The sequence below is a fragment of the Syngnathus typhle genome, linkage group LG13, assembly GCF_033458585.1.
Source record: "Syngnathus typhle isolate RoL2023-S1 ecotype Sweden linkage group LG13, RoL_Styp_1.0, whole genome shotgun sequence".
In the NCBI taxonomy this organism is placed as follows: domain Eukaryota; kingdom Metazoa; phylum Chordata; class Actinopteri; order Syngnathiformes; family Syngnathidae; genus Syngnathus; species Syngnathus typhle.
The window spans coordinates 4,922,905-4,936,394 of NC_083750.1; the positions used below are offsets into that span (position 1 = coordinate 4,922,905).

At 37.8% G+C, this 13,490-nt stretch overlaps 2 protein-coding genes across 2 annotated transcripts; both read left to right on the plus strand.

Moving 5' to 3' along the window:
• penka (proenkephalin a) lies at positions 1–4,119 on the plus strand. The gene is made up of 3 exons (XM_061295812.1): positions 1–231; positions 371–517; positions 3,320–4,119. Exons 2-3 carry the CDS (start codon positions 374–376, stop codon positions 3,911–3,913), a joined length of 738 nt encoding a protein of 245 aa, XP_061151796.1. The 5' UTR covers positions 1–231; positions 371–373; the 3' UTR covers positions 3,914–4,119.
• An 811-nt stretch (positions 4,120–4,930) lies between these two features.
• On the plus strand, positions 4,931–13,490 carry LOC133165876 (epidermal retinol dehydrogenase 2-like). Its single transcript, XM_061295770.1, has 7 exons — positions 4,931–5,087; positions 6,150–6,506; positions 6,870–7,001; positions 7,161–7,260; positions 8,891–9,035; positions 9,465–9,590; positions 12,171–13,490. Exons 2-7 carry the CDS (start codon positions 6,186–6,188, stop codon positions 12,265–12,267), a joined length of 921 nt encoding a protein of 306 aa, XP_061151754.1. The 5' UTR covers positions 4,931–5,087; positions 6,150–6,185; the 3' UTR covers positions 12,268–13,490.

Consider the following 13,490-nt stretch of genomic DNA (forward strand, 5'->3'; position numbering starts at 1 on the left):
GCTAGCAAAGACATTTGAATAAGACACTAATAAGACACTGAGCATTAGGTGGCGTAGTGTGTGTTTTTATCTCAAATTATTTGCTGATTGGCTGAAAGCTGACCGCGCGTGCCACTTACTGAACGCACGCACATAAATTGCGAGCACCGGCTTAGCCGTCGGTCACCCCGTGGGTACATTTTGAAGAAGGAATTGGTCACCGTGAGTTCATAACTTCACCATCGTCGTAAGGTAAGACTTTTTGTGTAATTCAACAATAGTAAAGTTATTAATGGTATTTTCTTACATAAAAAGAGAAATAGAAAAAGAAGAGTTTATTAAGAGTGTTTTTTTTTCTTTCTTTTTTATTTTTTTTTTATTTATTCCTCAGTCAATGGCTTTCCCCGCATACCGCAGCTGCATTTGGATGTTGCTTCTGGGATCATGCGTGTCGATGGCACTTGGAACCGACTGTAGAAAGGAGTGCGCTCTCTGTGTGTACCGTCTGCTTGGACAGCACACTGGTTTTTCTACTTTGGTAACGCTGCTACACTCTTCTTATTGATTTTTTTCCCCTTGTCTACACTTTTACTGCTAAAACAATCACTGACGTCATAAAAAAAACACCTTAATTAATGTATGGGAGTTCCTCAATAATAGTACTACAAAATAGTCAGGCAAATAGCATTGTGGTTTCTAATGAACTATCATACCAAGCCAACACGGCGGGTCCTGTAGAAATATGAATGGACAAATGAATGAATGAATGAGTGAATGAATTAATTGTGTTTAATTCCAGCACCCCTCAAAATATTTATTTAATTTGTGGGTTTTTTTCCCCCCTCTCTTTCATGGAGACTGGAAATGCGCATGCCACGTTAATGTGCAGCAATACGTGATGTGAGGTCTATATACAAATCTATCTCTATCTATCTATCTATCTATCTATCTATCTATCTATCTATCTATCTATCTATCTATCTATCTATCTATCTATCTATCTATCTATCTATCTATCTATCTATCTATCTATCTATCTATCTATCTATCTATCTATCTATCTATCTATCTATCTATCTATCTATCTATCTATCTATCTATCTATCTATCTATCTATCTATCTATCTATCTATCTATCTATCTATCTATCTATCTATCTATCTATCTATCTATCTATCTATCTATCTATCTATCTATCTATCTATCTATCTATCTATCTATCTATCTATCTATCTATCTATCTATCTATCTATCTATCTATCTATCTATCTATCTATCTATCTATCTATCTATCTATCTATCTATCTATCTATCTATCTATCTATCTATCTATCTATCTATCTATCTATCTATCTATCTATCTATCTATCTATCTATCTATCTATCTATCTATCTATCTATCTATCTATCTATCTATCTATCTATCTATCTATCTGTCTGTGAAAGAGTAGAAGCACAAGGAAATCACAACATTTTATCGCTTCTCACTCTTCCCACAACAGCTATTGTATATTGTATTTTCATCACTGTCATGAGTGAGGAGGGTGCCCCTCCCCACCGCTGAAGTGCCAATATGTCTTCAATTCAATTTTCCCGTTCATTAATTCTGTCTTCATAAGCCAGCGGCATTGAAAGCTCAGCAAGAATCTCTTCTCAGTCCAGTCTAACAGGAGTTTCTGATGGTTCAAATAACTGAAAACCAATGACACATAAGAGATTTAGAGCATATGATACTCCAAATAGCGACCCCTGGGGTATAGTTGGTATCCCGATGTATTTGGGAGAGAGGGAAACGAGCAATATTTGAAATATAGACTTTCGTTAGAAGCACTGAAAATTGTGTCATTGACTGAATGGTGTGCTGAGGGTTTTTCCTTTCATTTTAAAGAAGTACACTTGTGATAGATATTGAGATACACATTGATTTTGAAAAAGGAGTATCTGTTGAATGTTTTAACCTCTTCCTCGTCAAGCCATTCCTTCTTTGTGTCAATCGTTCCCCAGATAACAATTTTCATTCTCTTTCTTTCAGTTCAAGTGCCAATTTAGCATGGCTTGGCATGTGGTGTGGGGAGTGGGTGGGGGGTTAATGAAATAGGGATAGATTGAATGAGTCTCGTATGATTGAAAATCCCAGACGGAAAGTGAAAAGAAATCAATTTCCATTAAAATAGTACCCTGGCTACAGCCAGCAGTTGAATAATATAACAGATCCTTTAAATCAGCCTTGATAATAATGATAAATAATAATAAAAAAATAATGTTGACTACAATGTTGTCCTTAACGCTATAAATATATTACTACACATTAAAAAAGATTGATTTGTAGCCTGTTCCCTAACGACTTGAGATTACATCTAAGTGAAATAAATAATGACAAGATTTGATTTCTAAACACTTCATGGTGGTTTTCCACTTGCTCCGTGTAGATGGGTCCAGCACACATGTACAATACATTTTCACAGGTCAAAAAAATGGAATTGTAATAAGAGCAAAATATATGTTTAAAACACTCATGGGTTTCCAGCATGTGGATGACCACCAACTGAATGTTTACATCTGTAAACGATGTACAGTGATCCCTCGTTTTTTGTGGGCGAAGCATTCCAGAACCACACGCGAAAAACAAAAATCTGCAAAGTAGAAACTGTATGTGTATTATTTAAAATTTAAACACCAGTGCTGAAATTTCCAACATGTAGTGTTTCTTGTTGGCCACTAGACTATATTGTAAGTTAAGCTAGTTTACCTTGCAAAGTGTCCACCTTCAGAATGACCACGCAAGACTAACCCGGGCCACAGTGCCACTTCCTGCGTCAGAACTCAATCACGTTCACAGTGATGCACATTGCTCAGAGCACGCCTTGCGCTATTAGGGTTCATTGCCGCTGTCCCGACTCCTGGACAGCAGTGCTTTTTTTCTTACGTGCACACCATTTAGCCACGCACCTGCCCCGCGCTTCTCCGCAGTGACGCACATTAGTCAGAGGCACGCCCTGCACTATCCGCGTATATTTAAACGCCATTCTCCCGTCACTTATAAACCCGGGAAGTAGCACATTTGTGAAAGGTGAAGCGTGAAGTGGCGAGGGATCACTGTATTACAATCCCCTTTTTTCCAATTACAAAGGAACAAATGCTGCGCGTCATGTAAAAGCACCAACATCCCTAGGGGCTCACTTATGCATCAGTATAACAAACAGAGTGGATGACAAAGGTGCCCGCTATAAATTTGTGGGAGTTTACACGAATAATTGTAGTTTCAGTGTGTGTGGACTAACAAAGACTGCTTGAATATGGTTGTAAAGAGTTGATGAGAGATTTTTGTTTTTTCCCTCAGACATGCTCACTTGAGTGTGAGGGTGAGTTGGACAGTGAGAAGCTCCGCCTCTGCTGGGACATCCTACTGGAGGAAGAGAACCATGTTCCTTTTGATGGGGACCTACGGCAACAAGAAGAACCAGAAGCAGCTGGCATCATTACAACTAATGACGAGGATGAAACATCACCAGGACATCAACTGGCCAAGAAATATGGTGGCTTTATGAAGCGTTACGGTGGCTTCATGTCTCGCCGTTCTTTTTCAGAAGAGTTGTTAGATGATTCCGTAAATCAAGATGAGGAAGAAAAGGTACGCCTGGAGATCCTAAAGGTCCTTAATACAGCGTCTCAGCAGGGGAAAGAGGGGGGCATTCAAGATAGTGAAGCTGTAAAGCGCTATGGAGGTTTTTTGCGTCGTGCTGATGATGGGGAAGCGCAGAGTGATCTGCTGGAGGCAGTGTTAGGCCGTGGGTTGAAAAAGCGTTATGGAGGGTTCATGAGGCGTGTGGGCCGGCCTGAGTGGCTGGTGGACGGCAACAAGAATGGGGCAGTATCTAAGCGTGCGTGGGAAAATGGCGAGCTACAGAAAAGGTATGGTGGATTCATGGACTAGAAGCCAAAAGTTAGGACCCCATTCTTATATAAGCCCATTCAACCTTCCTTCACCTTCATCTGGCTTTGTATAAAGTACTGCTCCCTACTTTGTTGCTTCAGTGGGTCCTGTAATGACATGAAATATATGCACTCTGTCAAAATCAATATTTGGGTGTTTAGAATTTGAATATATTATTTATTAAAATACGGTGTTGATCAAGGTGATTTGGTTGTGTTCTTTTTATTTATTATTTAGATTTCCATTTAGTTAATTTGCCTTGCCTGTAAATAAATCACACTACACATTATGCCTTTATAATTAAATAGGGTGAGTGAGTGCACCACTACAAACACATTTATATTTAAAGTAGAGCAATTTACATTGTAATGCTAACAAAAATACATAACATACAAAAAGAGGTATGTTCATAAACAACGACAACCCTATAGAACAGGAGCAGACAGTTTTATATAGCTCTTGCCACACCAGAAAAACTATTATTCCAGTTTCCTTCCCAATAATACCAAAATTATATGATACAAAAATTATTTAATTCTACAAAAGGTGACCCTGCCTGGGGCAAGCCAATCACCCCAGTCAACTTAATTCCTAGAAGCACAGTAAGGTGAGGACTTATGGGGAGGAATAACAACACTGGCTATATTATTAACAATGCTCCTGCATCGAGATCAGTATTTTGTGAGTCCACTACTTACATTATTTTGGTCGCTGAATTGCTTGTGAATAACTAAGGCCCCCCTCCTTATAACTGAACTGGTAATAAACACGGACCCTTATATGTCCGTACAGCGACACCGTAGTTGGCTATGGCACTGCATTGTGGGACTTGTAGTTTCGCGGAGAAACATGGCTATGTACTGTTAGGCGTTTAAAAAACAAATAGTAATTTGCACGAGTGGCTTACCATTTGTGTCATTTTCATGGACAGATCAAGATGTTTAGTTTTTATTGAAGAGTGTTTTCGCAGAGCGTCAGGTTTTTGATAACATGTCACATGACCCATATGGATCTTCCCTTTTTCTTTTCTTTTTTTTCCCCACATGTAACATCCCCGTTGTTTTGTATACTCCACTTTGACGTAACATCCTGAAGTTGAGTTTACATTCCCTGAAGCTATATTAACGAACCACAGCGTCATCACACCGTTGTACCTGCTGTAGCGACTTCCACCGTAAGTTAGCCGACTTCCACGGACTTGTTAGTTCGCTATTTATACATCTTAATGTTTTCAGTGAGCGAGGCATCAAATCCCGTGTGCCGTGTGTGTCCTAACAAAAAAGCAAAATATAACTGTGATAGGGACGGTCATGTAATGTGGACGTCCTGAGGCCCAGCCTGTATCTTTGTGTCAACTGTAGTGGACTTTTGATTGTGATGTGTCATTTAACTCACTTTTGCAACTACTAAGTCCTGGTGTGCACAGTAGAGGATATCCAAACCTTTCCAATGATATCGCATGTGTTTGGGTGGGATCAAAAATGAACTTTGCTTTCTTGCTGCGACAAAATTAAGATTGCAGCAAAATACACGTAAGGGAAAAAGAATGACATACTTTATTGCTGTTTAAGCAATACTAATCACTACAGTAGACATGTAATGAGTAAAAATGCTTTTTTTTTTTTTTAATGTTGAGTTGTTCCAAGGAGATAGGGAATTAAAAAAAAAAACCGTACTTTCCCCTCCTCTGATCTCAGGAGAATATATCATGCTGGGCTTTTTTTTGGTAAAAGATAAATGTGTCGTTTGTTTTTAATTTACACTTTTTAATATACAATATTATATAATACTATTTATAGTTAATGATTCGAAGGTTCCCTTCAGTATTATTTTACAAATTAAACTTGAAATTATTGATTGATCATTGTTTTTGGTAATGTACCAACATTTCTGGACTATGTGTAAGCTTTGAACCTTGCAGTTTATAGTCCAGTGCGGTTTATCTATAGAATTTTTATGATATTGTAAGACAATTTGTTTTGTTAATACAGGTAATCAAAATGAGGACATTTGCGCCTTTATGTATGAACAAAACTGGATTTTGGTCTCATTTTAGTTAGTGCGGTTTATGTTCAGGTGCGGTTTATAGTCCAGAAATGACAGTAGTTGTTGGGGTAATCCCTTCTGTTGAGAAATTCCTTCAAAACCATACTGCCCAAAATATGGCTCCCTTTTAATCAAATTTAGGTCATCATTTTGTGACTTGACGTGTTCTTGTTATTCTCTCATTCTCTAGGTGTTTTTATTTTTTAGACCACTCTGTCACTTAACAATGAATTGTTTCCTGGAAACCCTCAAAGTCATCCTGTTGTCACTATGGTTCAATGTGGAATCCTTCATTCACTGGTTTATACCTAAGAAGAGGAAGAACATATCCGGTGAGATCGTTCTAATCACAGGGGCCGGCAGTGGAATTGGTCGTCTTATGGCCCAGGAGTTTGCAGCTCATGGTACTACTGTGGTGTTGTGGGACATTAACCAGGAAGGCATGAAGGAAAGTGCCCGATTAGCCAAACAGAGTGGTGCCATTCGTGTTCACTACTATCTTTGTGACTGTAGTGACAAAAATGAGGTCTACAGAGTGGCAGACCAGGTAAGGATTGCCCTTTGATTATAATTTTAAACTTCTTGTAACTTGATTTTACTACGCAATTGCTTGAATAAAAGTTTTAAAACAGTCCCAATACACAAGTTTGAAGTACTCATTCCGTCTATTTATTTTCTTTTGGGGGGGGGGGGGTGATTCCCCAAAGATGGCGGCCACTTTTTACATTACTGTTGCTACAACCTCAACAATTACTACTGCTGCTGAACTGAAATAATACATATCTCTTAATCAAAACATTCTAATGCCATTGGTGTTAATTTAATTTATAATTAGCCTTTGCTGTGATAGCGGGGGAAAAGAAATCATTATCCTAATGCAATGTTTACTAATTCCTGGACCCCCTTACAGGTAAAGCGAGAGGTGGGTGATGTCAGCATTCTAGTAAATAATGCTGGCATTGTGACTGGAAAAACGTTCATGGACGCTCCAGATTCCCTCATCGAAAAGACAATGGAGGTCAACACCATGGCGCACTTCTGGGTCAGTCACTTAACATTTTAAATGCAAAGTGATTATATCTGCTGCTATATATGCTGTGGCCAGTGGCTTACATTGGGTACTCATGATTTATCTTGAAGAAAATTGCACATGATGATTGTGATTTTTAGTTGTTTTTTGTCTGCGTATTTTCCCTAACAGACCTATAAAGCATTCCTTCCTGCCATGATGGCAAATAATCATGGCCATTTGGTTAGCATTGCCAGCTCTGCAGGTCTCATAGGAGTCAATGGATTGGCAGGTACTGTATGTGTTCTTCATGTTCAAGTCTATTAATTTTATTGTATTGTGGTTTTCCTTTCCAATGCATCCGCTATGTTAGTGGTTCTCAACTGTTGTCACCCTGGGGCAGATTTTGCTATTGATCATAAGTTGTCAGCCACTTTGATACAAGTTACAAATAGAAGAGATAAGAAAATCCATTGTTAAAAAATAGCACTTGAAAACATAAGCAATTTATTTTTGTTAACATAGTCACAAGGTTAAAAGACTGCAAGAAAATGAACATACACAGGCTAAACAAATAAAATAAGCATTAATGCAGATAATAACTACAATAGTAACCTTACTTTCATCTATGGCCTTTTTAATCATACTTTTTAATTGCACAATAAATGATTAAGTCGTAATTTTTCCTCAAATAGTGCAGTGGTAGCAGTTTTGATTGGACCAAGAATTCTTCAACGACAACAACGTCACTTCTATCCAAAGTGGCAAGTTTTGGTTTTAGTTCTAGGCTGCAGATACAGCAGCCTGCTGCTCGAGATAGCCGGCTGTCATGTCCAAAGGGCTGTCATGTACAAAGGCGACAACATCCACAATTAGTTTTGTGCGTTTAGACGTCAAAAGTGCTGTTGCTGTTGAGGTTTGACGGAAAAAAAATAGACTATGAGCCTGACGCGTACAAGCAAACGTGAGACGCGCGCAGCTTTAAGACCAGCTTGACTGGGAAAATAGAGCACTCTATATACTGCAATACTGAACACGCTATTGAACCATGTTATTTCCGAGTCCTTTCTTTTGCCATTGATTGTTGTGCAAATGCTCACACGTGTTCCTCAGTGACGCTGGGTACTTACATTATGGTCCTGTCACTGCCAACACAGGCTCTTCCTTTGCACTTTGCTCCCATCTTGATTTCCCAATGCTTTCTTAGATAACTAATAACTTTACCATTCTACCCTTTGATCGATATGGAAGATTATCCAACTCTTTCAAATGACTCCTCATATAATCCCCTCAAATTTACGTAGTAAACAAATAGCTATGACAGTTGTCATCCAAATATAAAAGCAGCCAAGCAGTTGTTAACATTTACAGTCCCAATTTTGATGTTTGTCTTGCCTCAATGTGTTTTCTAAATACTGTAGGAGGAAGTCACTATGAGGTTTGATCTATTATTTTGGGCAAAGTTCTCTCCAAAAAAAGTTCATCATTGAGGTCTATGTGACGCACTGCTGCATTAGTGTGCTAGAGCACAGATGTCTGTATTAAAAAGCAAAGTGCTCATAACTGAGGGTAGCTCATCAAACAGCCAGTGGCATCAAGCAATGGTGATGCAGTTTGTCTGTTTAAATCAAAAAATTGTTGGCGTAATAAATTTGCTGCATCTGTCTAGTAATGTCTGCCATTGATTTTTTTTTTTCATCCACTGAACATTTCAATCATATTATTGTTGTTTGAGCCTCTGCGTAAATTTAATTGTTTAATCCAAACTCATTTTCGTCCCGCAAAACTGAGCGATGGCTTGACCAGAGCAATTCTAAGCGTAATAGATATCTCATGTTACTTTTCTAATGTGCCCCCCCCCCCCCCCCCCACAACAACTTGATCTGACTATGTTGCTTGTTTGAATCACCTATTTCTTGCAGACTACTGTGCCAGCAAGTTTGCAGCAGTAGGTTTTGCAGAATCCGTGGGTTTGGAACTCCTGGCAACTGGGAAAGATGGGATCAAGACCACCATTGTTTGCCCATACTTCATTAATACTGGAATGTTTGATGGATGTCAAACTAAGTAGGTGTCCTTACAGGATCTCAATGATGTTAACATGTAAAAAAACAACCATGTTTTGCACATTATATCCTAATTATTATATTGCACATTATAACTAAATCTCTCTCGATGCTGAAATGTTTGGTAATAATTTCCCTAGTTCAAGAGAAAAAATAATGGCTAATAATAATGAATCACCAGACAAAACATTTGGTCAGGATAAAAATAATATGCATTCTGTGCAAAACCTCATGAAAATGCTGTATCCCTAAGTATTGTTAATGGGTCGTTATCCACCTCCAAACTACTTTGAGACACAGACTGACTTATTGGAATGAATGGAACTAGCAACATTCATAGTTGGAAATGCATCAACGAGGGCTTTCATAACTAAATATAGATAAATCAGGAGCAGAGGATTGCTGTTTTACCATGACTTGTCTTCAACAGATGGCCAAGAATTCTCCCAATTCTTGATCCAACTTTTGTTGCCAAGAAGATCCTCCAGGCTGTCCTCACGGACCAGGTCTATCTTCTGTTGCCCAAGAGCATGTACATCATTGCTGGACTCAAGAAGTTAGTCTCTACATTTCTTTTGCTGAGTTTCACACAAGTTTCATTATGTAGATTTATTTCCTTTGTGATATTCACCAAGTACATTCTAACAACTTGGCATATATCTCCAACGCAAGATATTGGTTTTTGATCTTTTTTTGTGTGTGGTTTTGTGACAGTAACAGATCAGCAGATATACTTATATAATGGGTTAATTAATTAAGGACAAGCATATCTGTTGTGTAGCTAACAGGGACTTTTGGAACCTTTTTTCCAACACAACGCATGGTGTAGATACATTGCTAAATAAGTCTTCTGCAATACAACAAATCTTGTGTTGTAGTGGCATCTCCATTCGTGAGTTAAGTGTGTACATTTAATCTTGCGCTCTACCTTCACTCTCCCCCCTCTTTTTTTTTTCTTTTTTTTTTTTAATATCCTTGGAGGCATCTTACACATTACCATGCAATGCTGTCTGGCTACACTACTCATGAACCTACAGGGCTATTTAATTCTGGATTCAGTTGGGACAAATTGTTTGGGTTGGTTCTGGGCTGTATTTGGCCTACCCTGCTTTACAGTCTCCGATCACTCCCAGATTAATCTAATAGTCGATTATAGTATAGTCGACTAATTTAATAGTGCGTCAGTGTGTTATAAAACAATTTTACCTGATACTTTTTATGAACCAGTTATTTTTGTTTGGCATTGTTAAGAAATACTTTTTATATAAACTTCACTCTAACATGTCTACGGATACAAATCCATCCGTCCGTTCATCCTTTGAAAAAAAACGTCTCTCTGGACTGTTCAGACCATATCATGCTTAGTGCAGTATGTAGTTCATCTACACACACACACACACACACACACACACACGCCTATCAATACTATATAGTGAACCTCAAAGTAATATAAATTATCAAGGTCCTGACCTCGAGGACTTCACAGCTCGTTTTGGCCATGATGATAGGTGACTCATTGAACCTATTAGCGCAGCCACCACGCATCTTGCCGCTATAATTGTTGGGGTAATGGCGGCCCTACACATGGAATTGTTCGGTTCATGACACACAGAAAGGGGTTACAGTGGAGCCAGTTCAGTGCAGTGGTCATTTTTAGTTATTTTCCTGCTGCTATTGCTCCTTTACAGCAAAAATCCACCACAAATATTATTGTGTATTATTATGTATTCTTTTATGAATAACTGTCTATTTAATACCGTTGTTTTTGCATTGAACACTTTCTCAAGTTATCTTCTCGCCTTGTTCTTGTTTTCTTTATTTGGTCCATTTGTCTGAGGACAGAGCCATTATTCTTTATTAGAAAGCTTTTTTCTCTGGAACACAGCACATACAAATGGATATAGTGGCTCGCCTGTCACCTCTGTTAATTTCACATAAAAGCCTTTGTATTCAGGCTTCTAATAATGTGTTTTTTCTATTAACTATTATTGTCTTTCTTCACTTTGAAGGAAGTCATTGTTAGTCAAATGTCAGTCATCCAAAAGCTGGAAGCATTGACTGATTTTTTAGAAGGGAGGCATTGTTTTTGCTATGAGCAACACCTTACAGAAAAACATCCTTTGATGCACTGCCCTTAAAATCATCTTGACTGAATTACTTTGGAGTGATTGGATAAACCTGATACACCTAGTACATTATCCAGATGAAAAGAAAACCATCGAAATGTGATATTTGATCTAGCGTTAGTCTCAACACATTGGCAGGTTCAGCAGGTTCATTTATGCATTGCTGTTTGTTGTGCAAATTGGTAATTAAGTGTAACTTGGAATGCTGAGTAGAAAAATGGACTGCACCAGGGAGTTAGGTCAATTTAACCCAAGTTTGGGTTGTTTTGGGAAAAAAAAAATTGTTGGGTTGTTTTGGGTCATATTGAGAAAAAAAAAAGAGATTTTCAAGTGTTGAGTCTAGAATGAAGCACAGTTTACCGAAATACAGTATTATGATACAATCCGGTGAATGTTAAGGAATTAAAAAGTAGTATTTGTTTCAAATGGCCGCAATACAAAATAACTAACGCATTAATGTAAGCATTAATTTTTCTTTTTTTTCTTTCAAGAACTGTTGGAAATGATGAAGCTAGAAATAAAACACCCCTGGGAAGTTACACCACATTTGCTTAGCCACAGCAAATTTTTTTCTTTCTTTCTTCAAAGCAAGCAAATGGCTCGCATACAGCCCAGCCCGGAGGGTTGAAAAGCTTCAGTAGCTTTCTCATTCCTTTTAAGGAAGATGAACAAAATGCAGTATTAAATATTGCTGATGTTACCTTGAAATAAATGAAATAAACATTAATGTCACCTTGTTTGTAGAATGACCCTCCCCCCTTAGAAGTCAATATGACTTGTTAAACATTAACTAGTAGGTCATGGTATGTTTACTCACATTGATACATAACCAATGTCCGCAAAACTTTGTAGAGGAATGATGCTCCATGAATGATCAAACAGTTCCATTTCAACATCCAATTATATCCATTTTGGTGAGAATCTGGAAAAGTCTGTCGGTCCTATGAAGTGGACTGTGCTGTTATTTTTACGTTTAACTGTAAATTAATTTTTGTTTTTTTTATACACAGTATCCTCCCGATGAAGCAAGGCCTTCTGCTCGGTCAATACTTGGGTGCCTTCAGCGTGATGGATTCATTCCAGGGAAGAAACAGAAAAAAGGACTAAGGACAGAGGAGAGAGATAAAAGTGCAGGGAAGGATGCCAGAAATGGAAAGATGATTATGTTCTACATTGTGGCAGAATTTTCTACCTCCTATCAGTGGTTCAAGAGGTCTTTCAAATTAAGTCCTATTTGCTTTCAGTCAGTGTGGAGCAGAGGTACCAAGCTTTTTGAGACACAGCTACTTTTTGTGTACTGATCAGTGTGAAGGGTTACCAATTTGATAACACATTTCATCTCATTACCATTCATAATATTAGTATGTGTTGTTAATGACATACATTTTGAGACACTGATCATCTTAATGTCTCACAATAACAGATACATTCTTTTTTGCATACATTTCTTCCAGTGTCCACTTTTTTAAGTGATATAAATTCCTCCAGGAGTACTTAATATTTTTGTATTTTTATTTTTCCCTTTCACTGAAATTATAAACAAAAACATAGTTCTGCATATATTTACTTACAATCATCTGTTTTGTTTGTGTTTATTCCATTTTGTCTTCTCACTTGTACCGTTCACCCAGAAATGTTTCATTTGAAATGATTGAATGTGAGGGAATCTTGTACCAGTTCCTCCTTGCACTGTTTTAAATTGTGCTAAACAAACTAATAATTGCTAGAAAATCACAATGTGCTTTCACTGTTTAGCTATTTTTGGAACAGCTCTGCGGGCTACTCCTCTAAATGTTAAATTGATGGCACTTACAATGTGGCAAAAAGGTATTAAGTTAGTTTAGTCTCCCATTGTGCAAGTTGTCCCACGTAAAGTTACAAGAGTTCTTCTCATAGGTACACTTCAACTGTGAGGTACTTCAATACTTATTTTTCACTATAAATTCCTTAAAAATCCTTGACTCTGACCGTTTGGTGCCCTAACTGCTTTACAATACCTGACATTCACACATCAATCGGAGGCCAGGTCCACTGGGAGCAATTTAGCGCTCGCTGCCTTGCTCAAAAATACATAATTATGGTGACCTGAGTTGAGGATTAAACCCACAACCTTCAATTTGGGAGACCACCTCCCTACCGCTGAGCCACGTCAATCTAGACTTAAAAAAAATAAGTTGATTTGTAATCGAAATACTTGAATATGTTGATAAAATATGAGAAATAATTTCGTGTAAATGACTTCGTTGAATTGTACTTACAATTGTACGCTGATTTTTACAGCTGTATTACGTTTGTAAAAAATTTATTTTAATAAATCTTTGAAATTATAA